This window comes from Camelus bactrianus, chromosome 12 (genome assembly GCF_048773025.1).
Source record: "Camelus bactrianus isolate YW-2024 breed Bactrian camel chromosome 12, ASM4877302v1, whole genome shotgun sequence".
In the NCBI taxonomy this organism is placed as follows: Eukaryota; Metazoa; Chordata; class Mammalia; order Artiodactyla; family Camelidae; genus Camelus; species Camelus bactrianus.
In genome coordinates, this window is record NC_133550.1 from 26,952,007 (window position 1) to 26,979,875 (window position 27,869).

The 27,869-nt window shown below is 39.7% G+C and overlaps 1 protein-coding gene across 2 annotated transcripts in view; it reads left to right on the top strand.

Annotated features, from left to right (window-relative positions):
- IRAK3 (interleukin 1 receptor associated kinase 3) overlaps window positions 1–27,869 on the top strand; it is a 47,325-nt gene that overhangs the window by 9,533 nt on the left and 9,923 nt on the right. The window contains exons 2-8 of one of the 2 annotated variants that reach the window (XM_074375080.1): window positions 3,151–3,330; window positions 7,703–7,767; window positions 8,393–8,447; window positions 9,863–10,014; window positions 13,642–13,706; window positions 17,037–17,151; window positions 17,986–18,104. In XM_074375080.1, coding sequence (XP_074231181.1) covers window positions 3,151–3,330; window positions 7,703–7,767; window positions 8,393–8,447; window positions 9,863–10,014; window positions 13,642–13,706; window positions 17,037–17,151; window positions 17,986–18,104 — 751 coding nt within the window. Of the gene's footprint in view, window positions 1–3,147; window positions 3,331–7,702; window positions 7,768–8,392; window positions 8,448–9,862; window positions 10,015–13,641; window positions 13,707–17,036; window positions 17,152–17,985; window positions 18,105–27,869 lie in introns of both variants that reach the window. The other variant, XM_074375079.1, reaches the window with a different exon arrangement.

Below are 27,869 nucleotides of genomic sequence, written 5' to 3' on the forward strand. Positions count from 1 at the left end.
GCATCTGGATAGTCCTTGCCCCTTCATAAGACATCATCTCTTCAAAGAGATGTAAAATGGAGATATTCTTGCCAAAACTTAAAATATGGAGGAAGGGTAAAGACATTCCAACTCAATGAATGTGTCGATATTTTGTAGCAACTGTTTTTCCCCCATAGCCTTAGCATGGATTCAAATTGAAGGTTTCAACTTTATTATCCCTTGTTTGATATGTGCTCACCAGAGCTGCCACTTTCCTTTCACTCTTTTTAGATACAGGATGTGACTGAAATAAGAGAAATTCAAGATAAAAAAAACTTTGTGTGTATTGGTTAGGTTAGACTAAGATGTACTGCAAAATCTCAGCGGTTAACATAGCAGAAGCTTACTTTTTCCTTGTAGGAAAATCCCTGAGAGTCCAGGACAGCTGATCTCCATGTGGTGGTCCAGCATTCCAGGCAGCTTCCATCTTGGGGCACCCCCTCCATCTCAACATGTGCTTCTACCATTACTGTGGCAGAGATGGGAACCTGGTGAATTACACCCTGGCTGTTCTGTATTTCTGGCTGGAAGAGACACAAGGGCATAACCAACCTAAAGCAGGAAAATCTAATCCTCTCTGATGGGGTAGAGGACTGGAAATATTGGTGGGCACTAGCAATGTCTACCAAGTCATTTTTTACTCAGAAAGAGGGGCAGTCATCATATCATAATGTGATCTCTTTCAGCTTTCAGGATTTACTTATAGGCTCAGCAGGAACATAAAGTAGAAGGAAATTGAATAGTCCAGCAAACCTTTGTAGGACTGAAAATGTGGGGGGATAGGATAACATATTAAACAGAAGACATTGCCTTTCTGATGTCTTGATTCATATACTATAACTGGTGTAGTAGTTCATTAAGAAAATTTTAAAAACCAAGTATTCTGAAACAGACTGAACAAGAGATAATTCCCTAGGGCTTTTTGCTTTTCTCAGACCTGAGTGCCTGTTCACCTTTTAAAAGGACATCAACCTTTGGTGAACATCATTGGTGAATAAGTGAGTCCTTCAATGAGGTTACCTTAGTTACTACTGGAAAGCAGCTTCCAAATTTATATGTGTGAAAGAGGGAGAGGGGGCTGATGCCCATAACCAGATATGGTGATGTGTTGGGGGAGTCCCCATGACCACTCTCAGGTGACAGCTGGATTTTAATCTATAGACCTGTATCTGTCTTCCCAAATTTTTTAGACTTTCTGGAGGATAAACGTATGAAGGGTGCTGCTGTCACCATCAGTGGTCCCCAAACACATTGCTAATTTCAGTGCTCAAGATGACTGGGCTAATCCAGGGACAAGAAAGCTATGCTTTTGATTTGTCATTTGCTTTCTTTCTCCCTCCTTTGCCTTAAGATACACTTCAAAATTTGGAAGTTATGTGGAAAGACCATAATTTTTTACCTGAGGAATCCTCTTATCTCAGAGTGAGATTAAAGGGTCATATACTTTCAGCACAGCTTTAAGATAGTTATACCAGACCCTAAATAAGTCATATACACTGTTTTTGAGTAATTAAAATCCTATCAGCCCAGTAGAACATTTTCCTGACCCCACCCAGATATCAACTTTTAATTGCTCAAAAATGTTCAGCAGCAAGACAGACTAGAAAACATTTAAAACAGTATTCCGTAAAAACTTGAGCAAATGAACCTGCACGCATTATCAGTGAGTAACCACACTGAAGAGAATGAAGAAGAAAAGAACGAACCTACATAACTTTGGAAAACAGGCTCTTGCCAGAATACTTAGGCTGAGGACAGAAAAAGTTGTCCCTAAGTGCTTTAATTTGGTTAGTTAATGTGTTTCTCACAGGGGTATGGGTTAGTCATTCTGAAAGGACCTTATGTAGAACTGAACAAACAAGTAAATATGTCATAGATAATGAGAGCAAAGTTTCTCACTGTCAGAGAATGAAGTTGTAAGTGAGGAAGGGCTAACCTGTGCCGTATGGTATTGACCTGGATTAGAGGTTTCAGTAGAAAGCCATGGCATTTAATACGTGTACAGACAGAAATACAGATGCATAGGTGAGAGCACATACTTATATTTCTAGCTCTGTCTGCCTGGAGGACCTAGAAACAATGGAATCCTGGCAGCAGTGAGCACATCTAGTATCTAGATCTTGTTTTCTAAACACCATTATCCAAAAAAAGGAACCAGGACTCCCTGGAAAGGTGATTAAATCAAGGGCTAGGGCAGGGGAAATACAAAATGAGTGTGGAGCATCTTGTATGGCCAGAAATAAGGAAGTGTTATCAAAAATGAAAGGGCTTGTCAAAACAATGTAGAAGCCAGCCCGAATGGACAAAGTTGGGGCAATTTTAGCAACAAAATAAGTACAGTATTGGGTTTTAACCTATAGAATAAAATAAATATCCATGAGTCCACACTGATATAGACAAATTAGTTACCTAAATAAATGAGAAAGAAGAGATGGCACTTTTTTTAGAGAAGAATTATAGTTAAAGAACACAGAAGGAAAAAGGGCAAACAGAAAGACACCATTAAGCAAACCCCACAGTAATAAGTATGATAAACGAGAACCATTGATAGATGCAAATATCTGTAGGCAAAATCTGAGGGGCAGGATATTTCCATAGTCTCAAAGTACCTCCCCCAACATAGTTATTAATTTGAAATAATAATAATTTTATAGTGACAAAGCCTGCAGACACCAGGTTAACCAACGGATTAAGATTAACATCACCCGTGGTAAGACATGTTGTGAACCTCTTCATATTATGCGCTGAGAAGGGCACAGTAGCATTTCACTGCCCTGAAAGATAAGGAAAGACTGAGGAACATCAGACTAGTGCAGACTGAGGAGAAGTTATAACTAATTGTAACGTGGGAAACTGGATAGGATCTTAGGAAAAAAAGACACCACTAGAAAAACTGGTGAAATTAGAATAAGTTCTGAAGTTGAGTAATCACTGGGTCTGATCATTGTATTGTGGTTATATAAGATGTTAACAGTAGGGGAAGTTGGGTGAGGCGTACATGCTAAATTAGTTCAAAATAAAACATTTTAAAATGTTTAAAATGAAATAAAACATAGAAGGTACACAAAAACAAGGATCCAATAAACGTTAACTACTTTTTGGTTCTCCCTATTTTAATTTCCACAGCAGAGCGACTTTCAAGCAGCTGGCTGGATGTTCGTCACATTGAAAAATATGTAGACCAAGGTAAAAGTGGAACAAGAGAATTACTTTGGTCCTGGGCACAGAAAAACAAGACCATCGGTGACCTTTTACAGATTCTCCAGGAGATGGGCCATCACCGGGCTATCCACTTAATTGCAAATTACGGTAAACATTGATTCTTGTGATGTGGCTCTCAGTTCATTTTATAGGATTGTAATTTGTAAATGTAAAGATTGTATTTTATTCAGGACATTAGCTGGTACTGCTATATATCAGTGATTCCTTACCTGTGGCTTTTATCTGAAGGGGGTTTAGCAGCTTCACATTTTTGTGTGTGACACTTAATTTTCTTAATGCCTAACTTATACAGTACCTTCCTTTCCACTGCTTTATGGTTGGGTTTTAAAAAAATATTTATTTACAGACTACACTTTATAAAATGTTCATTCCTAGCTAAGAGAATTAGCTCTTTGTCCAAAACTCTGAAACTCAGAATCATAAACATAATCCGAACCACAATATGAGTAAAATATAAATAATGCTATAATTTGTTTTGCCATATGATTAGAAGTTAAAAATAAATTGGATTTCCCTGTGTTTTAGTGCAAATGATACCTCCACAATAACCCTGGGATTTCTGTTATTGTCACTGCTGTTTTTAATGCCATGGTCTCTAACTCTGTCTGCCTTGTTTACTGTCCGTTTCGCAGTGGCCTGACTCTTCTCTCTGTCATGTCTCTTTCTGATGCTGTGTCATGCTTTACACTTAGAGTATCCTCATAAGTAAAGCTCATGAAGTTTTTTCCATTCATTCTTTGGCAATCCCCTAGTGTCACCCATTCTGTTTATTCCACTTTATTCACTTCAACAAGGATGATCTTGAGTGATCTTGGGTCTTATGTCATAGATGCAGGTCTTCTGATTGGAAACTTTTAAATCAGCATCTTTATTCTTTGGCTTTTTCATCCAGACATATTTGTAGTTCTGTATATTTGCACATATGCTCTTCACTCAAGCCTCTGCCTCATCACCCAGAGAAGCTTTGCTCACACAGAGAAGAAATCCTGTGAGATTTGTACCAGAAGATTAGCTTCAGATTGACTTTTAAAGATTTTCCATGTTAATGAGATATTAGACAGTTGCCAATAGGTTTCTACCATGATATTATCTGTATAACTTGGCTAATCCCTTTCATCTGTTGAACACCATTTCTTCACTTAGTTTCATACAGCAGAATGCTTCTCTAGGAAGCTGACAGATTGAGTAAAATGCGGTGAGTCTCTGGGAACTGTAAATGTGGTGCCTTTTTATTATCTGAGCCTTTTCCAGCCACTGAAAACACCCACATGACTTGTTCACAATATAAACTCACACCAATTTGATGGGACACAGGGGTATATTTAATACTTCAGTGTTCTGAAGGCTGATTTCAGGGCATTTTTTCACACCCTAAGTTGTTTATTTATGCAGCAGGGAATTACGTGGACAAAAATTCCACATTCTTGATTGACTCCTAGTCTGTTGCATATGCAAATTCACTTCCTTTTTTTTTTTAAATGAGAGATTTGTTGATTGGTTGAAAGACAGTTATTTACTGCCCTAATGCCAGGAGATAGATAAATCTAAGACAGGAGGATAGTTCCTTGTTCTGAATCCTTTGCTAAGGAAAATAGCATTATTTAATTGCAGTTTTTTGAGTTAATGCTTTGAATTATAACCTAAAAAAAACTAATCATACAGCTTATTAAAAGCAGCCACAGTGGTGGTTCATCAGAAACATTTAAGTGTAACCCGCTGCACAGGTGTCTCCTGTGATAGCTACTCCCTGAATTAGGAGTTGGAGCTCCTGATTGAAAGTGCATACAGATTTTGTCTTTCTTGTTGCTGCTGTGAATAGAGTTGTCACTTAACCAAATTATCTGTTTTTGCCTACCTTTCCTTAAAATTGTTCAGTTTGGTGGGATGTTTTTCATTTTAGAGGATATTTTGCCTTTCATATTGCAGCAACCAAAGATCACTTTATAAATGTGGGTTTTCTTATGAGTGCTACTAAGAAAGACCTTGTATTTCCTCCCAGAACTATTCCTGCAATTCAGGTGGCTGCCACTAGGTAATTTCTTCACATCCATAAAACATTCCCTCAAATCTTGGGACATAACTAAGTTGTTCAAGAAACTAGAATCTTTACTTGCTGTCATTATATTTCTGGTATGCATGTCCTTACATACCACATTTTGCATATGTATCTCAGTGATTAGCAATTGGTTTCTGATTTTGACATGAAATCCACAGCATTCTGCTGGCTTCTCAGGAGAGCCATTTTGAATCTTACATTTTATACAACAATGAAGTATTGTCTCTCTTTTTATGAACAACAAAAGGACAATAACTTTCAATGCCCTTGCAGTCCCCAGACTTCAAATTTTGTTCTACACAACAATACCTTATTCAGGATGTTTGTTACTTCTTTTTCTTGCCTAACTGCCCTGGCTGGAACCTCTAGAATAATGTTGAGTAAAAGTGGCAAGGCCAGACATCCTTTTCTTGTTCCTGATCTAAAGGGGAAACATTGTCTTTTACCATTATGGATGATGTTAACTATAAGTTTTTCACAGGTGCCCTTTATCAAATTGAGGAAAATTTCTTCTAGCCTGAGGGGTTTTATCATGATTGATTATTGGATTTTATGGATTTTGTTTATTTTATTAATGTGGTATATTACATTATTTTTCAGCTATTAAGCCAACCTTGGATTCCTAGGATGAATCCCACTTGATCATGATATCTAATCTTTCTTATATGTTTCTGGATTTGGTTTGCTAATATTTTGGTGAAGATTTTTGCATCTGTATTCATACAGGATATTGGTCTGTAGTTTTTTTGTGATGCTTTGTCTGGCTTTGATATTAGGCTAATATTGGCCTCAAAGAATGATTTGGAATTTGTTCCCTCCTCTTCTATTTTGGAAGAATTTGTGAAGAACTGGTGTTAAATCTTTAAATGTTTGGTAGAATTCACCTGTGAAGCCATTTGGGCCTGGGCTTTTCTTTACAGGAAGTCTTAAAATATTAATTAAATCTCTTGTTACAGATCCATTCAGATTGTTTATTTCTTCTTCAACTAGTTTTGGTAGTTCATGTCTTCCTAAGAGTCTGTCTATATCACTTAGGTTATCTAGTTTTTTGATGTATAGTTGTTGACAGTATTGCCTTATAATTCCTTTTATTTCTGTGGGGTTGGTACGTCTTCTCTTTTGTCTTAATTTTAGTAATTTGAGTCTCCTCTTTCTTTCTTGGTCAGTCTAACTAAAGGATTATCAGTTTTGTTCATATTTTCAAAGAACTAACTTCTGTTTTATTGATTTTCTCTTCTATTTTTCTTTTCTCTATTCATTCATTTCTACTCCAGTCTTAATTCTTCCTTTCTTCTGCTTCCTTTGGTTTAGTTTTCTCTTCTTTTTTAGTTCCTTAGGGCAAAGGTTTAGTTTTTTTATTTGATATCTTTCTTCTTCTTAAAGATAGACACTTATAGCAATAAATTTCCCTTTGAGCACTGCTTTTGCTGCATGCCATAAGTTTTGATATGTTGTGTGTTTTTCATTGTATAGTATTTTCTCATTTTCCTTGTGATTTCTTCTTTGACTCCTGATTACTTATGCATTTGTTGTTTAATTTCCCTGTATTTGTCAGTTTCCCTAATTTCCTTTTGTTACTGATCTACTTTAATTCCATGTAGACAAAGAATATGCTTTATATGATTCAATCCTTCCAAATTTATTGAGGCTCATTTTATTGCCTAACATATGATCTATTCTGGAGAATATTCAGTGTATACTTGTGAAGTATGTGTGTCTTTGGATAGAATGTTCTATAGATGTCTATTAGGTCTAATTGGTTTATAATGTTCAAAGAGATTTGTTATTATATTTTGTTGCTAGTCTTCTAAACAAAATAATTAAAGAACATTAGAATATAATCTAAGGAAAAATACAATTTTTCTGAAGTCTGAATCAAAATTTTGCAGAGTTTTAATTTTTTTGTAGGAAGCTGCATACTCTTGCTTAGTTCAGCCAAAACTGTAACAGACAGAAGTAATAGTCTTCAACTGGGGAGGAGTGGTGGGCATTTGTGGTTAACACACACACACACCTCTAATACCTTATGACACAAGATGGAATAAAAAATAACCCAGAGAAATCTAACCCCATAATTATAACAATTTAAAATACGTGTGAAAAAACTTGACAACAGTGTTACTTTTTTCCTGTTAGTCTTCTCCTTCATACTTTAATGTTTTTAGTGAAATCTAATAATAAGTGTTCATGTTTTGAGTGAACAAAAGTATGTTTGTATAATATTTGATCATTAGAAAACTATTTCACTTATGGAAGTGTATAACCATTCAATGGGAATGAAACTGAGCTTTAAAAATGAACCTTACTAGCGAGGTATTTATTGTCACAGTCTAAGGGAGAAAAAAAAAAGTTTATTAGAGACATAACATTTTTTGTATCTAGCTCCCCTTATTTCTCTTTCAGGAGCAGTCTTGAAGCCTTCAGAGCAGAGTCATCAGAGAGAAGCATTTCCAAACGTGTTATCCAAGGTAGAGTGTGTATGCACAGATGATGACCCTTGAACTCTGCTGCATATGTAACTGAGCATAAGGGATGAAGTTATCAGGCAGAAGGATGCCGTATTTGTGCTACTTTTGTGAAGCCAGGAAAGCTTTAGCTCTCATTATGCTTCCTTTATTTGGGGATTCTAGAAATTGGAGATTCGTTAATGTTTGAAGAGTCAAAAGCTTTCTCCTCTTAGTGGTCTGTCAGAGGTGAGACTTTGAACTATTAAGAGTGCTGTGGGTTACACATTTATCTTAACTCAGCTTTTAATTTTCCTGTTTTAGTTGGTGTTTTGCATGTTAATGTTAGTTTTAGTTAAAGCAATTAGTGGTGATCATTTTTACAGCAATAGAATCATTTAAAATTGACCGTGAGTGATTATGACATTGATACTTGAGTTTTACTGTTAGTATGGAAGCCTTATATATATATGACAGTGAATACTGTTGAATAAAATAAAGTAACTTTGCCTTCTACTAGCTCTCTTCTAAATTAGATTCCACCCTATTGTACTCTATAGTCCCAGGGGAGCTTCAGATTTCTGTTGAGGTTCTGTTTTTTTCTAGACTTATGAAATCGAATTACTTTAACATGTATTTCTTCTCTTAGGAAACAGCCAGTGTCACAGTGGATAATGTTCTTATTCCTGAACGTAAAGAAAAAGGTAAAAAAAAAAAAAGCCCAACTTTTCTTTAAATCATACTTTCCTTTAAGTGAATTTAAAGGGAGAAATAGCCAATAAAAATATTAACTATTTATTAATATGCAGATTCAGGATAAATTCATAGCTGTCAAAATATTCTCAGTTTTGACTGACACGTAGTTCTGATGGATGATACATTATTGTCATATTAAAAATTCATTGGCCAATAAAGAGCGTAATTGTAGTCTCTTCATTTTGGAGTATTTCTCATTTTTCTGTCAGTCACATTTGCTATTTTTATGTGTTATACGAAGACATTTAAAAATTATGTTGGGTTTAATATAGTGTTAAAAATTTTCATAGAACTTGCAGAGAAATCTTTAGAGATGATTGTAGAGTAATGCTGAAGGTCACTATGAAAATCAGTTACTTTCCATACCAGCTTTCCTGCTCTATCAGCAGGGGGAATAATTTAGTTCTACCTGGGAATCATTCTGATCAACTTTAATGGCTATTTAAGGCTGCTTTGCCTAATCTTCGCCACTAGATCTGCTGCTTCTTTGATTCAAAAGAGAATTAGAAAAGTTAGCTAAGGTTATGGTCCTTTAAGATTTAGCAAGAAGGTCTAAATCAAACACTAAATGTGGAAATGCAGCCAACATTGGTCTCTGAAGGATCCAGCCAGGCTTTTCCCTTTGAATTTGTACTTGATTACCTTTGAAGTCTTTCCTCCCGATCTCTTCTTCAGGTGACTTTTTTTTTTTTTTTTTTTTAAAGCTGAAGCATCTTCTTAATTTACTCTGAGAAAGTAAGGTAGGAATTTAGAGGCTTTGGCTCATGAAAAACATTTCTACCAGTCATGCTTTGAGAATATTATTTAGTCACATCGAGATTTCCACTTCTATAATTTCTTTCACTGGTTTTAGGCTCATAGTGGGTCAACAGCAATCCATTGATCTAATGACAAGAAAACGGAATCTTGGAAAAGTTTCCCCAACTAAGTTCTCTGGCTGATCTCTTTAGAAACTTGATAGAATCACAGTGCTGTTCTTTGAATATCTAAAAAGCCGCTCTGTGGGATGGTGGGAGCCAGGCCCAAGTAAATGCACAGGGAGCACATGATGGGCTTGGTTCCTGGGCCTTTCTTGACTGACTTTCCACTGGGCTCTGGTGTGTTTCTCTTTTGTTTGTTTGTTTAATCTTTTTTTGTTTGGTTTTGGGCGGGAAGGTAATCAGGTTTATATTTATTTATTATTTTTAATTAATGGATTGAACCCAGGACCTCGTGGGTGCTAAGCATGTGCTCTGCCACTGAGCTATACCCTGCCCCTCTGATGTGTTTTGAATGTGGAAGTCTTGTCTTAGTTCTTTATCATGGTGGTTGATTCTTAAAAAGACCAAACGTAATTTGTCTTCTCTCTACTTTCCTTCCTAAGGAGTATTGCCTAAATCCTCCATCAGCCTTCAAAACATCATAGAAGGAACCAAAAATTTCCACAAAGATTTTTTAATTGGAGAAGGGGAGATTTTTGAGGTATACAGAGTGGAAATCCAAAACCAAACATATGCCATTAAATTATTTAAACAGGTATGGAAAGAATTACTATCACAGGATATCGATTCCATTTAGTTCCTCATATTTCATATTAAAATGTGTCATTTTTCATCAGCATTGAAAGGAGGTGTACTTGAAAGTAAAATTTCATAAATGGAAATAAGATATATGACCTCAGGTGACTGGAAGAATGACTGAGAAGTGAAACCTGTCTTGCAGGCATGTGGAAGTTGAAGCCTTCCGATCCCCAGATGTATGGCCTGAGAAAGGCTTTTTCTGAAAAGCCTCACAGGACCATTGGAACTTTGCTTACGACGGTCAGATTGTGCTGGTCGGCTCTAGTGTTCCTGGCTTTTTAGGATGGGCAGTGCCCTCTCCAGGCAGCTTCACAGGCTAAGCCACAGACTGATATTCAGTGCTACTTTATGTATTGCCTTCAGTCACTGTCCAGAGTGGGAAAAACGAGGCTTCCAGTAGGAGCAGCAAGGCAACAATCAGAGTAGGGGGTTAGAATACAGCTGAGTGGTTGCAGCCAGGAAAGCAGTATTCACGTTCTTCATTGGTGGTCAACGGCCAGCAAACATTTACTGAACTCCTTCTCTGGGCTGGGCACAGGGCAGAGATGGACAAAGCGTAGTTGCATCCTCCAGGAACTCACAGTCTTGTGGGGAAAACAGGTAGAGAGAAGGTTAAACTGCAGCATGATAAATACTGTAGCAGAGATTTGCCCAAAAGGTCGTGGGAGCACATAAAAGATAGCCAGAGTGGGGCTGGTACCTCCAGCACCCAGAAGAGTGCCTGGCACAGAGTAACCACTCAGTAAACATTTATGCAGTAAACAAATGGAAAAGTGGATGAACAGAATTGTCCTCTCAGCTGAATTTTGAAGGATAAGTAGAACTTCGGCAGGCAGCAAGGGAAGTATTTTTTGGATAGAGGGGATAGCAGGTACCAAGGCCTAGAGGCGCATGCATGAAAGCACACATCTTACTCATGAATAACAGGTAGTTTGATGGAGGAAGGTTTAGTGTGGGAGGGTGGGTATGTAGTGGCAGAAGATGATACTGGCAAGATAGGTGAAGTCCATGGATGGTTTATTAATAGAATAATGAAAGACTAATGTTTTGAAATGTAACTCTGAATACAGGTTAGATGATGCGCTGGAAATTGGCAGGGGCATTGAAGGGAAGATAGCAAGGACTAGACTGGAGGTAGAAAGACCTGGTAGAGGGATATTTCAGATGTGTAAACTAAGAAATGAGTAGGGCTGGCACCAGTGTTCTCCACTCTAACATTAGAATCACCCAGGAAGTTTTTTTAAAAATGAGCCCCATAGCATCTGGCTAGGTCAGAGGAGCAGTGGTGGTGACAGGCATCGCCAGGTGGTTCAGAAGCATGGCCAGTGTTGATAACCACCGTAAGCCAGGGCAGAGGCGGTAGGGATGGCAGGGAGAAAGTACTGTGTCTAAGAGGTGAGGTGAAATGGAGCAAATCCAGTGATCTGGTAGACGGGTCTAGGGAAATAGGGGAGAAGGGGGGATCTCAGTTGGTTCTGATTTTGCAGCTTAGATTACAGGGCCTTTTAAAATTATCATTTCCCCACGTTGCATTTACCCCACTGATTCTATGCAGACGTCTCAAGATTCCTGAGAAGATGAATGATAAGAAAACGAAACAACCTACGGGTACAGCCATTCAGCACAAAGAACGTGTTGACTCTAGAGGTGGCCTGACTGAAGCCTGCTGCTCGGGGCCAGCGTGTCCCTGGCGCCATTTGGGTATTCTCTTATGGTCGAGCCCCAGGGCCACCACCTCAAAGACTCCATCTGTCTACTTTTCTTTCTGCAGCTGCCACCAACTCACACTCCCTCTTGGGAGTTGTCCTTCTAGGAGTCTGGCTTCAGAATGAGATGTCTTTTCCTCTATTTCTCGTTCCCTTCTTTTCCCAAAGACAGTGATCATTTCCTCAGTTGCTTCCGACCCCTCCAGGATGGTTTTGGTGGCCCTCCTCTGTGCAGCCACAGCAAAACAGCACCATCTCATAGTATTGATTTCTTCATCTACCTCTCCCTGTGGACTGGATGGTTTTCTTTAAAGAGCTCTTGTTTATCTTTGTATCCCAATGCCTTATTACAGAGCCTGGCCCAGAGAAGTTGCTCAGTAAATGTTTGTTGGGTGAATTGAATGAAGTACACATGCTCTTTTCATGAATTTAGTTGCTATTTACTATTAGTAAAAAGACAGGAAGTAGCAAAGTTACCTAAGACTTAGAGATTATACAAAGTCCTACACACACACACACACACACACACACACACCAGGAAAAATGAGATGATTTAATGAATCCTTAGCCACAGAGCATTTTTTACAAGAAATGTGGTTCTGTAACATTGGGACCCTCATAGAGGGACTGAGGCTGGGAAATGCACTAGAGGTGTTACATTAGCACAGCCAGACCACCTGGACGCCTTCCAGCGCAGGTTCTGATTCAGCACATTTGGTTTGGGACCTGAGATTCAGCCTTTCCCACCCGCTCCCCAAGAAAGCTGAGGTTCCTTGTGCACACAACACACTTTTGAGCAGCAGGAGCGCTAGGAGAGCATGAACACAAAAACTAACCCCTTCACTTTTTCAGATTAAGAAAACTGCCACCCCAGGGAGGGTGAGTAAGAAAAAGCCACAAATAGTGAGTGTTAGAGGTGGGCCTGAGACCCAATCTACTTGGCTCCCAGGACACTTTTTTAAAATATAAACTCTCATAGTATGGTCCTTGAAAAAGATTTGTTAGCCTAGTTCATTGTTTCTGACATCTTGAGTTAACTTGGAAAATGGCTCCCAGAATTCCTGTTGGATTTTTCTCCCTATATTCCTGAGGACAGAGGGCTCTAAAAACTGCCCTGTCTAACAATTTGCAAATGACAGAACCTTCTAACCAGTGGGACCTAAGAGCACTCTTAATTTAACCCTTTTGTGGTAGAAGTTAGAAATTTGAGATTCAGAGATGTGCAGCGACGTAAGGTGTGTGAAGCCATCGAGAACAGTGTCTGATACAGTGGAGGTGCTCAGAACAATATCATTGAATTCACTTAATTTATTCATACGTCAGGCATTGGGCTAGCTTCTGAAGCTGCCTTGAAGTAAGGAGTTATATTTTTCACTTTCTTAGTGAGCCCATCTTTTCACAATTAATACAAAGGTAAACTTGAGCCGACATCTAAATAACCCAGGTCATAAATGCGAAATTATTGAAATCACTTCTAATCAGAATACAACCATCCCAACCTTTGAGATGGTTCTTTGAGATCAAGTGAGGAATTTCTAACTGTCATGGGATTTTCTTTGGATACATAAAACATCGTTGAATTCATGTAAATGTGTACAAAATATGGTGAGAGGGTTTGAATATAAAATATGGCAACATGATACATTTCATGAAAAACTTCTAATTCAAGAGCAGTGGTTCCAAGTCTGCTTTGCGGTTAGTGGATTTTTGAAAGTCTGATGCAAGCTAAGGGTCCTCCCCCCAGAAAAATGTTCATATGCATTTATACCAAAAAGTCTATGTAATTTCAGGGAGACTAGAAACCCTAGGTTAAGAATCTCAGAAGTAGAGAGATCCTTTCTTTACTTTTTTTTCTTGTTTTTCTCTATGATATTTAGGAGAAAAAAATGCAATGTAAGAAACAATGGAAGAGGTTTTTGTCTGAGCTTGAAGTTTTACTTCTGTGAGTATTTTGCCTTGGATTTCTCCCCTTGGCCTGCTTTTCATCTGCTCATCTTTGACTCTACAGCACAGAGCTTGGCGTAGTTGGCATTTAATGAATGTGGGTTTGGATGTTAGAACATGGGTAAATTTTTGACATCTGCTTTAGTATATTCCTTAGAGTACATTTTAAAATAGACCATTTACATAATTCACTTGAATGTATTTTAAGAAGAAACCGTCACAAAGAAGTGGGTTAAATCATGTGTGACTAACATGACTGAATGTAAAATAATTCTTAGAACATTAGACTTGTGTATGTTTCACCGTTTCCCCCCCTTTCTTAGAGACATTCCAGTCAAGAAACCATTTCATCAGTATAACCCTCTTCTGGACAAGAGTTTTAGACAAAGAAATCGGGTGCTTTTGATGTGCATGTTATTTTCTGGAAATCCATTCATGAGCCTGAAAGTCCTTGGAGACAAACTAAAATGCCTCCTTTTTCATATATATTCATATCTGCAGCTGTGCACAGCGAAGCCTGCCCTGTAGAGTTCAGTCATCACCCTTTACAAATAGAAAATGTTCTTTTCAGATGTTTTCTAAACCAATATGTGAGTTGAGGGGAGGGAGGTATTATACTAAATCCTTCTCCTTTTATACCCAGGACCAGAAATCAAAATGTTAGAGGCTAAGTATAAAAACAATTTATCATTTAGTCAACGAGAAACTAAAACCAACATTGTAATAAGAAGGTTGTTATATTCAAGCTTTATTTCTTTGCTTATGCATAAGGATTAAGTTCAAACGCTTCAAAATTCCAAAAGTGCAAAAGGGTAAACCAAGAAAAGATTTCCTTCCATTGTTCTCATCCAGCCATGCAGCTGATTTTCCCAAAGGCAGCAGAGTTTTCAGTTTCTTGTGTATCTTTTCAGAGATATTTTCTGTGTAGCCATCTATGTATTTTGTTTTCTTACTTTCCTCTTCTCGCGCAAGAGGTAGCATAAATACATTGTTCACTTTGCCTATGTTAGTATTGCGTTGTGTGCCATGCTGTAATTTAATCAACCATTTTCCTATTGATGCATTTTTAGATTTTTTCCTAACCTTTTATTTTTAAAAAATAATGCTACAACAAGAAAACCTTGTAGATATGTTATTTCATACCTATTGGAGTATATCTAATAAAACTTCATTTTTATTTTATAAATAAAACTGTGGAGTCAAATGGTTACATAATGGTATGTTATATATTACCAAATTGTCCTCCAGTAGAAGTTATACCAATTTATGCTTACACTAGTCGTATATTAGAGTGCCTTATTCCCCGTATTCCTGCCAACATAGCATTTATTCTTTTAATTTTTTCTGATCTGCTAAGTGGAAATGGTTTAAATTTCTTTTTCTATGGTGAATGAATCTTCTCATATTAAGAGATGTATTTCCTTTTCTATGAAATATCTTAATATTTCTTTGTCCAGTTTTTAAATTATGTTGTTGGATTTTTTTCTTAGTGGTTAGTAAGAGCATTTTATATATTAGAGAAAATTAGCCCTAATTTTTGTTATGAGATCAAATCGATAATTTTTTTTTAACCAGATTTTTGTTTGCCTTTGCTTATTTTAGTTTTTGCCACGTGGAAATTGTTTTCATATAGTTGGATTTAATCTATGTTTTCTTTTATGAGTTCTAGGTTTTATATTATGGTTTAAGAGGCCTCCACCACTGAGAAATTATAATTCTGCCCTTTTTTTCAAGTACTTTTATGGTTTAACTTTTACATTTGTATATCTGATCCATTTGGACTTACTCTGCTGAGGCATTTGTGTGTTGCTTTGGAGAGAATGAACAACTCTGTGACGTTGAATGTTTCTGGTGTGCCATCATTATCATTTATGTTGCTAATATTTCTTTAGTCTTTTAGTTTTACTACAGAATTGACTTATATTAATTCTTTATTCCTTACAACAATCTTTTGAGATGAGTCCTGCTATTATCCCCATTTTGCAGATGAGGAAACTGAGACAGAGCCTGCTGTTTTTTCATAAGATCCAACTTTTTTCCTAAATCATCCTCAGCCTCTCTCTTCTCAGACATTTGCTAGTAAATAGGTCAGAGACAGCCTTCTCGTCTTAGAATGTAGTTTACAGTAGGGTTAGGAGAGAAGTACACAGCAAACAGGCAATTGCAGTAAGTTAAATAATAAGACAGAAGTACAGAGTGCTGAGGGAGGAGGAAATGGTAATTGGAGGGGGGTGGGCGGCAGAGTAGGCGTCTTGGAAAAAGTAACATCTAAGCTGAGACCTGAGTATGAGTTTTTTTTGGTTTAATATTAAGGAAACAACTTAAGGGATCGTGTAGTGTTTATGTACACACACACACACACACACACACACACACACATGCATTCTCTTTCTTGATGAAGGAGGAACAGAGGTAAGTTTTGCGACTGAAGAAATGAATAATAGGACTTTCTATTTAGCACCCTTTTTTGAAAAATATATTTATTTCAATATCCTCAAGCATGCTTAAGACATAGGAGGTGTTCAATAAATGATTGTTGAATTGAACTGAGTTCACAGTATGTGAATTTCATGTGCTTTATATTTCCTAGTTGTTACCTGGGTTCTGTTGGTTTTCACAGTAAGGACACATGCATCTAAGAAATAAGAGGTTTTCTTTAAAAAGGAGCCTGAAAAATGTATATGATACTGACATATAATTCTGTGATTAAAAAATCAGTAATATGTTTTTCAGCATCAAACTTTACTAGTCACTTGGAGTTTGGGTAACAATACAAGGTTTGTGAAGACATTGAATGTCTCTTAGCTGTGTGGCTGGGGCCTACTACAGTACCTGATATAGTAACAGTCAGTAAAATGGATGAATGAAAACAGTCTTCTGTTCTCTTCTATTTTGGTGACTTTAGTTACACATGTATAGCTAAAGCAATGAAATAGATAATTTTAGTTGCATTATCGTTATTTATTTAATAAATAAGTCATACTGGGTTTCATGTTGATAAAAATAAGTTAATATCAAATATTGTTTTCTATTTATTATAAAGTTCCCAATACACCAAATCTTAAGAACTGTTTACTTTCTTAAATTTTCTGTCATATATGTGGATATTGGCCAACATTTGTTAGAACACTTTAGACCAATGTAGAAGGCAAATCTGTGTCATGTGTCCAGTGAAAGTCCTTCTCCCTTGGCCACATTTCTATTCTGTTTTAAACCCATTCCCCAGCCCACCTTCCCACCCACAAAACAGAGTGTTTTTCGTTTCCCATTGGAAATGAAATTCATTGGAATAAACAATTTGATGGATTTAAAAATCTTTTGTTTTAAGGTTTCATCATCCAAACATACTGGAGTTGATGGCATATTTTACAGAGGGTGAGAAGTTTTGCCTGGTTTATCCGTATATGAGAAATGGATCACTCTTTGACAGATTGCAGTGTGTAGTAAGTCATATCCGTTACTCTGCCTGATACTCTGACCCTCTAAAGCCCTGGGGAGGTGGTGCTGCCGAAACCTTCCAAGAGAACCAAGAGGCCAACATGTGTTCACATGAAGGGACAGCCAAGAGTGGGTTCACAAGGAAATAGAGGACTTCTCCATGAATTAATTTCTTGCTTTTAGAAGGCTGCATAAGTACTAAGCTATTGTGTGTTGTGCAACATGGTGGCCACAAGAGTGGCTGGGTCCTCACTCCTCGCTGATAACATGTCTCATGTGAGTTCACATCAGCTACCCTTATTTCTCAGATAATTGTTACTTGCATAACCTTACACAAAGTAACCATTCAATACAAAGGATAGACGTAAAAGTGATACAGACTCTTTAAAGAGAAGGAGGGTGAATAAATGCCCTGGTTTCTTTTGTGATTTTTTTTTTGAAAGAAAAGTTTAAAAATTGATTCCTCATTGGTTAAATTTCAGTTAAGATGAGAAAAAAACAGATTATTCTCAATCCCCCACACTGTTGTGCCACAAATAATTTAAAAATCTTATTTAGTGAACTCTGAAACATAGTTATCTTATTGGCCATATTTCAATTAAGCTAATGTTAAAAATGCTTAGATATTTTCATTGCCTGTAAAGGGACATAGAACCAGCATCGGCAGCACAGGAAAACCTGTCTGGAATTAAAAATAGATTATGGTCAACTCAAATGTTGATTCACCCACCTCTCCCCACCTCATGAAAGTTTATTCTGACAACATCTACGTGATGAATACAAACATGGATTGTTTTTCTCAGAAAATACAACCAAACCAACTACTCTTGTCTTTTTAGGGTAACACAGCCCCACTCTCTTGGCACGTTCGAATCAGTGTATTAATTGGAACATCCAGAGCCGTGCAGTACTTGCACAGCGCCGAGCCGTGCTCCGTCATCTGTGGCAGTATATCGAGGTAAATCATCCCAGGGCTTTAGGTTACACCTGGAAGCCCCTTTTGTCATCACAGGAGGGTCGGACCTCACCCCATTTTCTGTCTAGTTCCCCTGGCATGTTTCTGCGTTTGTTAAGAACTCTCATCAAAGTACTTAAAATCTTAACCTTTTTATTAATGAAAACATGTCTACCAAATTTTTAAAGCTACATTTATGTTGCCAATGGGAGAGTTTATGTTATCTTTGGGGATTATTAATGAACAATGTAGGATAGACAGTTTTGTGTGTTTTATTAATTTTATCTCATAGCACACTGCGAAATGAACCTGTATTCATCTCATGTTTTAAAAAAAAAGAAAGCTGAGGTCTAAGGAAGGGCTGAGTGGCTTATACGGGGATTCCTCACAAGAGGACAGTAGTAATGGGCGATTTAAATCCTTTGTCCTTGAGTCTCCGGTGCCTTTCGAGTCCAGCGAGCCGGCTGCCTCGTAGCTTTATGTGTTCACCTGTGACAGGCCGGGCAGCAATTACTGTGCATGTTTGAGATGTGAGAAAATGAGAAGCAACGTCTTCCATCTCTCTTCTTCTTTAGCAGACATAAAGAATCCCCCAGGCGGAGAGTAGGTACCCTGTAGCAAAACCCCCCTGTGAATATTTCCCGTGTGCCCTGCGTCATGAACCTGTCCAAAAGTGCGTAAATACACCTTTGCTGAACAGCAGGGAAGACTGCATTTAAAAGGCTCTCCCTCTTCTGAACCATCACCCAGTATTTTGAAAAAAGCTTTTAGTGTGCTTTCAAGTTGAGCAGGAGAGGGACTGATTGCTTTATTTTTCTGGTGAAATGAACTCCATGTAAAAAGACTTCTAGGTTTTACTTTTTCCTGGGGGGATGGGGGTGCAGGTGCGGGGGGAGGTGGAGAGGGGAACCACCCGTGCATATCTGCTCCTGTTGCAGTGTGGTTAATTCATCAACTGCTAGTGGCCTTATAGAATCAGCATAAAATTTGTGTACCCTCATAGGACCTGGGACAAGATGGACAGTCAGAGCCTCAGGGAGCAGTGGAATCACCCATTGGGGTTGCTTCCAAAGGGCTGAGGTGCCACCATCAACCTAGAACAACCCCCCTTCCTCCTAGCTCGCAGCCAGCTCAGCACAGCGAGGTAGTGCCAAATGTGCGTTCTAACTGAGTAAATAAATCAGTAAGTATCTGGAGTTTGCTGTGCCTGTTCTTCCTTTGATTTAAACTTAAAGTGAGCATGAATTTATTTTTAATCCCAAGAAGTAATCTATTAGTCTTTAAAAATTTCCTTTTGTGTGACTGATTTATCAAGTCCTTTCCTGAAAGCAGAGCTCCAGGCAGAGGTTTGCCTGCAGGGGATTTTTCTGAGAGTGCTCTCAGGAATAACAGTAGGGAGGGAGGGTGGAGGAAGGCAGAACTGGGCAGTTGGGGAAGCTGAGCTGGGCTGTTGCAGTGGAGGCCTCGGCAGACGCCACGAGGACTGCTGTAGCTGGGGTGGCCCGTCAAAGCTGGTCCCTCGGGAGGCAGGGCGCTTGGGGTTTTGCTCCCCTGTATCCAACCAGCCCTGAGTGGGGCTGTAACGGGTGAGGCAGCTCCCTTCTGCCATGGGCAGTTCCCAGGCTGGGGCTTAGCTGTGAGCCATCAGCTGCCACCCCTCCCCAGCTGGAGGATGAATGAGTGCCCCCCTGGATCCTGAAGGGGCCACAGCACTGCCCCACCACCACCACCAAGATTAGGAGGATGGCTCTCTGCAAAATGTGACCACATGATTTTTCTGTTTCATATACTTCCCTCCCCGCCCTCTTGCTGTCCTTTCCTTTTAGTTCAGTGTCCACAGTTGTTTAAATCAGAGAGATCAGGTTTAAGAAGCGAACTTTCCACTTAAAGTGTGATCCTGAGCAAATTGCTTAACCTCTTTAAGCCTTAGTTTTTTCCTTCTGCAAAATGCTAATAAAAGAATAGTAGCTTCTGTCTCTTGGGGTTAAATGACAGATCGTATATGGTGCTTGGCAGAGAGTGTTCACTCGTTCGATGGCCAGTCCTATTCTAATGGTCAAGAAGTGGTAGGAAGCAGAGGCAGAGGCTAAGAGAGGTGATGGCCAACCAGCCTTTTTACTTAGCCATTTGGGCTGCTGTAGCAGAAATAATTTGAGTAGCTTACAAACTACACACATTTATTTCTCACATTTCTGAAGTCTGGGAATTCTAAGATCGTGGCAGTAGCCAATTCTGTGTCCGGTGAGAGTCACTGTCTGGTTCATAGACGGTCGTCTTTTCTCTGTGTCCTCCCGTGGTGGAAGGGATGAAGGATCTCTCTGCGGTCTTTTTTATAAGGCGCTACTCTCATTCATCACAGGGAGCTCTTATGGCCTAATCACCTCCCAGGGGACCTACTTCCCAATACCATCACTTTGGGGGTTAAGATTTCAACATACAGGTTTTGGGAGAACACAAATATTCAGTCCATAGTACTTATCTCTGTCTTCAATTCATTATGTTTGAAAAGTGGACCCACAAGCTAAGCTCTATTTTAATAAAAATCGCTTCTATGTTAACATGTTTACAGAACATTCTGAAAACCACATTCATCTTAGTTCACAAATATTTATGGAACGTCTGTTGTGTGCAGAGCGTTGTCTTAGACCACAGTTGGGGGAAGACACTGACGATCATAGCCTTGACCTTGAAGCTTCAAGCTGGTGATTAGACAGATAAGGAAAGCATGGAAAATACATAGTGCAGCTCTGAATACACACAGTGTGTGAGTGGTCTGAGAAACCTACTTCTAATTAGATAGTCCTAGCCAAGTCTTGCAGGAGATAGGTCACAGCCATAGATTGGTTCAAAGAAGGGAAGAGAATATTCTTGGTGGAGGCTGTATGTTTAAAGGGGCCGAGGAAAGAATTGCCAGGTGTATAATGAAAGCAGGACAAGTTGGTTGGTTGGAGAGGAAAGGATGAGGTTGGAGAATAAGGAACAATAAGACTGGAGAAAGTAAAGAAAATGGTGGGGAGGGAGTTGGATGGAGCCCTGATTGCTTACTAGGCTGAGGACCTGAGTTTGAGAAGCTAGGCTCTTGCAAGGAACTCCGAGGCTTCTCTCTGGGTACAGAGAGAGCAGGAAGGTTCTGGAGTCTCCTAGGTGTTCTCACAGTTTAAAAGGAGGCCATTTCTTCCAGGCCATTATCCCAGGTACTTGTCTGGATGTGCAGATTGATCAAATCATTTAAATAACACTGCTAGACAGAATGGCCAAGAGGTAATATCAATACAGAGTCCCAAGAGAGAGCGGATCAGAAGAAGGGAGAATTTCATGGAAGAGGCAGGGTTGGAGCTGGAAATCCAGCCAGCAGTGTATTTTTTTTAGTGGGTGAAAAGGCTGCTGCTGATTGTTGCCTTTCTGGGTTTTCCAGAGGGTTCGAAGACTCAAACAGAACCATCCACAGATGACACCCACCCAGGCCTGTATCAGGGCGTGGAGTTCTAGGACTATGGACAATGATTCGAGAACTGTGGTTTCAGAAGTGTTCATCCGTGTTTCCCTGTCTGTTCCAAAGCAAATCAGCCCCCTCTGCAGCCACTGAATTCTTGGCCTTTCTGCTGGGCCTGCCAGGAAAAGATGTTAATTAGTGCCAACTATAGCAGTAGACTTCCCCCTATGCTTTGCATACCTGCTCTCCAGAAACTGGAATGAGACCAACTCATTTCACTCAGGGCACTGAACATCTGTCAGATATTTATGACGCTCAGTCCCCAGCAGTCTTGGCCAAACGTGAATTGGCTGACCTAGATTACCCTCCTGCATCTCCTTTAAATGAATCCTTTACTTTGCTCTAAACTTGGGCCTCCCTGATTCTTGGTCCCTTTGTGTGCAGCCTAGTGCTTTCAGGAAGGTCGGAAATCCCTACTCTTCTGCCTTTGTCATATTAATTTTATCATTCTTTGCAAGGAAAGGAAACTTGTAGGAGAGAGGTTATTTTATCATGCAGCCCTGATAATTGGCTGAAAAAAAGGATCTCAAACTGTGTTAAATGGTGACCTTTTCTATGGCTAGGTCAGGGCTCTGTTTTTGTTGAAGTGAGAAATGGAAAATAGTATTACCTTTATTTTCATTTCTGCATTTGGGCCTCAGACTGATGACTCACAGAAGGGTTTATCATGCGTCATTTGACATTTTTAAACGTTTTTTTAATTGTATGAAGCAATATGGAACAATGTACATCAAGTGATAGTAAATGAAAAAAGCCAAACTGTAAGCACACAACAATAATTTTGTAGACCTACAAATTCCTGAATTAAAAAAAAGAGATTAAAAGTGAAATATGCCAAAATATAAATAAGGCTTTAATTAGGTGGAGAGACTGTGGATTTTCACATAATAGCTTATTTTTTTTTTTACTTTATGTTTTTAAAATTCTTGCTTAAGGATTATGTCTACTCTTACAATAAAAATAAAATTTATTAGAAGAAAATAACTTGGCATCAGACCTTTCTACCTCAAACCAGGGAATCAGAAGTTCCAAGAAGGAGTCTCTGGTTACTGAATGGTATCCCAAAGTTTCATTTCAGTCATTCTCTGTAATTAATTCTGTCTACAGAGAAGCTTGATAATCTTACACCTCTGTGGTTTTTGGAATAATTTGTGAAGATTGTACAGTTATTCTTCAGCAGGCTGGTGCCCAAAGTATGAGCAGCACCTTTTGTCTCAGTGACAGGCAGTGCTGTTACTGGGGGTGACATGCAGAGAGCACAGGAAGTCTGGGGTCCAGCCCAGGTCCTGCCTCACGCTCTCAGGCCAAGTTTCTCACTTGTACATTCAGAGCCAACTAGGGTGACCTGAGGCTGGACCTCTTCTTGCTTTCAAATGCTTTGCCATTACAACTGCCTATTTTTGTACTGTGCTCTATACTTGCCGACCTGGGAGTTGTGCAGGGGAATGACGTGGCCCCACATTTTCTTAAACCTTGGCCACGCTTTACCCTGATTAGCTTTGGGGTGAGGATGAGCCCAGATATGTTTCGGGAGGCACCTCCAGACACCTGCTCACCCTTGAGCAGGTTAGCAAAGTCCTAACAGGCCTGTTTTCCAGAAACATCCCTCCCCAGTCTCTTCCCTGTCCTTCCCCTTTTCCAGCAAGCACCCCGTGATCTCATTGCTGCCCCCACCCCGCCCCCGTCTCTTGTCACTGGTTAAGGGTGTGGCCTTTGGGGTCTCTCAGATCTCAATACAAGTCCCCGCTTTACCACCTTCCAGCAGTGTGAGCTTGGGTAAACTACTTAAACCCCCTGAGGCTGAGTTTCCTTGTCTGGAACTGAAACCACTGCACTTCTTCCCAGGGTCGTGAGGGTGAAATGAGATCATCTCCGTAAAGCACAGCCCAGGGTCTGGCAATGAGTGTGGTTCCTCCCGCCTCATGGAGACTCAAGTATCTCATCCAGCCTGTGCGTGGACCCTTGCACAGCACGTATTAGAGCTCTACTTGGGTGCCCCCCGCCCCGTGTTAAGCTAAAATGCATCTTCGGGTGACTCACCCATTAGCCACCACTTTGCCACCAGAATGATCTATGTACAGCTAAAGAGAAGAAGGGAGAAAACTCATTTCATTTCTGCTTTGTAATTGGCAGTTTCTTAATCTTTTATGAGTAGCTGAATAAAAAGATGTTTCTTTCAGTTACCTGTAGTAAATTGAAAGAGCACTGAACAGGGAAATAGGAGGGCTAGGCTTTAGCGCGAGCTGTTTTGCATAGAACAAGTCGCTTCAACCAGCTGGGGCTCATTTACCTCATCTGAAAAAAAGCGATTCTACTCTAGCAGCGATGACAAATCACTTTCGTCTCACATTCCATCTTTGATTGTTTGGTAACGGCTTTCCATGTGCTGTGTGGAAAGGGAATCTGGGGAGGGTATGTTCTAAGCTCAATTAGTGATGTCTGTCAAGAATGGGAGGGTGTGTTGGCAACATTTGGGCCACATATTTGCCATATGTTGGGTGCTCTAAGGCTGCCTACAGGCTTCAAATCCTCTGAATTTACCAACTGATTATATCATCAGATGTTTACTTAGTATCTTCTGTAGATTCAGCATTATGCTTGTGTAAACAGTGTAAGCTGGTCTTTGAGGAAGTGCCAAATGGTACAGTGAAGGGCGTACAGTAGGCACTTGGAAAGGAGTTCAGCGCAGTGGACTGAAAGCTTCGTGGAGGAAGTGAATCAAGCTGCATAGAGGAGTTGGGTAAAAATAAGTGGGAGGAGAGTGTTCTGCAGGTAAGGGAACAACATAAAGAAAGCCCCCAGACAGCAATAAGCAGTCTGGTAAATGTTAATACAGTCAAGGTTGCTGATAGGCTGCAGACATATTGGGGAGCTTAGTGAAAGCCAGGGGATGTCAGGCTTGACATGACAACCCACTGAATAACTTACCAATTTCTCCTAACAACCCTGAGTTTATGCATCATTGGTCTTATTGTCGTTGTGACAGAGGGGAAAGCTGAGACTTACAGAGGTTAGCTACCTGCCTCAGTCACAGGTCTGCAGGTGGAGGAGAGCAGGTGGGGTCCATGCTCTTGTGGGTCCAACAGACATGCTCTTATTAGGAAATTAAGCGTTCCTGACCAGGACTCCTACGAGCATGTTGCCTTCATCAGCAGAGACAGGGAAATGGGGCAGGAGAGGAGGACATAATTAGTATGTGTAAATTTGGAAACACTGACATCGGACTCCTAGTGAAATGGCAGCAGGTGCCCGACTTTGAGGGGGAGGTTAGGCCTGAGGGTCTGCCTTCAGAAGCCTCACCTTGTTCAAGCAGAGAGAGCAAAAAGTCTTCTAAGGAAGACACTGTCAAGGATGCAGCTGCAGAACACCCAGGGAGGGAGCCGTGCCCACAGTTCAAAGGTATTGTTGAGAAGTCTGCTGGTTTAGTTAGGCCAAAAATGTCTTAGTAATCTGAACTCTTCAAAGAGAATATCATAAAAACAAAATTCATTTCCAGATGGTGGAATTTGAGGAGGAAAAGAATTTAAGGGAAAGACTCTTGAAGAGTTGAAGTCTCTGTTCTTGGCAAAGGACCCTTACATTTTTATTGGGGAAACGAGGATGTTTTTGAATTACAGGATCACATAAAAGCATCTGAAAGCAGTAATTTGTTATTTGCATCGTATCCCTTAGAGAGCTTAATTGTTTTCACATTTATGAATAATTTTAAGTTGAAATGCATTTTTATCCTCGACATTTTTCATCCCAGACATTCTTGTTCTTGTTAATATTGCCAAAGCGAGGAGATAATCTTGGTGAACACTTCTAACGTTTCCTATAAGATCGTGTCCTCTCATCAGTACGGCCGTCTCCTGCCAAATGAAACAGTCTTTCGTACACGGGAGGTGGTCTAAGAAAGAAAGGAAGGAAGAAGCCATTTGCTTAAAAATGAATTTTTTTAAGAGTGGAAATTGATCAGAGATGTGTGGTCATAGTAAGGCAATGGAGAATTTCCTTTGTGGGGAAGAGTGGGAGAGCCACAGATTGGCTCCTTCCCATGACCCTGTCACCCTTGCGGCCAGCCCCAGGCTCCTCCTGTCTTTGCCCCCAGACGTGATGTGTGTGGCGAGGCCACCGGGCTCCAGCTCAGCGTTTAGCTGGGACGAACAGCCTGCAAGGAATGCAGATGTTTGTCTGACTGATGGTTTGATTAACCAGTCTCCTCCCTCTCCTTCTCCACCCACAAATACTACTTTTGTCTTTCAGAAACAGTTTAGATATAAGCAATTGTTTTTCCTCAGATTTTCCTATTTTCCCATCAGTGCCTGCTTTCTTCTAAAATATCCAGATATGTTCATTTTTCCCCTAAGGGATACCAAAACAAATAGTACATAAATTAAAATTTCCCCTATCAATTTTACTTACCACTGCTGTCTCTAAACCCCAATATTCATTTATTTATATACACGGATAAATGCATATATGCCAAACAATATGTATATTTTTTTCTCCATGTCTTAAAACATCTGGGAATATTAGTTCGGTCAGGTTCTTCCAGAACTTCTCTGGAACTATTTTGAAACTCAATTGATGCCTTGAACCCAAGAGTCCTCAGATTTCCAGGGTTATCCTGCAACCCCCTGTACCTTTGTTACATCCAATTGGGTGTTCTTGGACTTCTTGAGACACCCAACAAAGTCCTGTGGGACTTAAAGTTGCGGTGGTGGGTGTAGGATGGATGATGGCCAGCTGCATCCTTCAGGGCACATTTCCAGGCCCTCTCTGTGCATCAGGCACTCTGATTATGTTTTCTCATTAACCCTTATAACAACCCTGTGAGGTAAGAGTCATCAAATGTTTTTATCTACAAGGAAACTGGGGCTTAGGGAAGCTGTGCTAGTTTGGTTAGCGATAAAATTTCACAATTATTGGAGAAACACTCCTTATTGACTGGGACTTCACGCAGCCTAGGACTCATAAGGCATCAGTAAAGCCAAAAACATGCTATAATACTATCTCTGAGTGCTGCCTGGGTCCAGTGGGAAAGAGAGAGAGAGCTGCGCGATCCAAGGGGGAATAAAGGGTTTCAGCATTACTGCATGCTGAAGTGGGGAGGGTGTGTATGCCTTTCTCCAGCAATCTGCAGGTTCCTGGAGAAATCATGTCTTGCCTCATCTGGTGAGGGGTTAGTATTGCGACAGCATTAACACAGACAGCAAGCTGTCCTGTTGCTTCAGGCTGTCATGGAGAGCACAGTGGGTGCTCTTTATCTCTGGGGCCAATTGAGTGAAGTCTGGATTTTTCCTAAGAGTTGCCAGGCATTCGGGGGCTAGGCTACTGAGTACCAATAACTCTCCCTAAAATTAAAAAAAAAAAAACGTATATATATGTATATACGTATGTGTGTATGTGTGTGTATATCTTTAAAAACCAATCATGCTCTTACATGTCAAACATGATATTTGCACTTAAAGTCAGATCCTGCATTATAGTCTGGGTGTATCATCTTGCTTTAAATCCAAGGCCCTTAGGCTTCAACTGTAATGAAATTAAGAGACAAACGTGAACAAAGAAACCAATTCTCATATCCTTTGGGGGGTGTTTAGGTTCCCAAAAAGAATTGTCCTAGAGACCCCTAGCAATAGAGAGATGAAGTAACACCCCCATAATCAGAGTATAGAGTCACCACTTTGTGTAGGATTTTCCCCATTACCTTAGTGTACCACTGCTAGTCCTTCTGCTGGAAGAGTTATCTAGAGAGGTGATGGTCTCTGCTGCAGTAAGCAGCCTTGTGGGAAAGAAGAAAAGACACTGGTTGTAGAAACACTAAACTGAAGGTGTAGGCCATTGGATGTTTCTCTTCTGTCTCTTTGGCTGCTGCCCTCTTGTTGCATTATATTGTTACATGATGTTAGTTATTTGATGCTGCCTTAATTTTGTTAGTCTGTTTTTATGCTCCCCCTCCAGAATAAATATATTCAGTTGACCTGCATGGTAGCTGAAGGCACTCTGTGTTTGAACATTGTATTTAAAGTTGAGGCAGAGGCAAGAATTCGGGTAGAATTCATTGTTGAAGGGCCTTTTGCAATCCCCACTTTCCTAAAACAGAACATCCTTCTTCCTCAGCTACCATTAACCTTTATTTAGGACAGAGTAAATCTCTGGTCTCAAAATTTATGTTACACACTAAAGCTTGCTAGTAAACAACTTGTCTTTTCACCAAGTATCATTAGTCAAAGTGTAAATCAGTGCCCCGGAACAATTTCGCATTCTTATTGATGGCCTCTCACTGACCC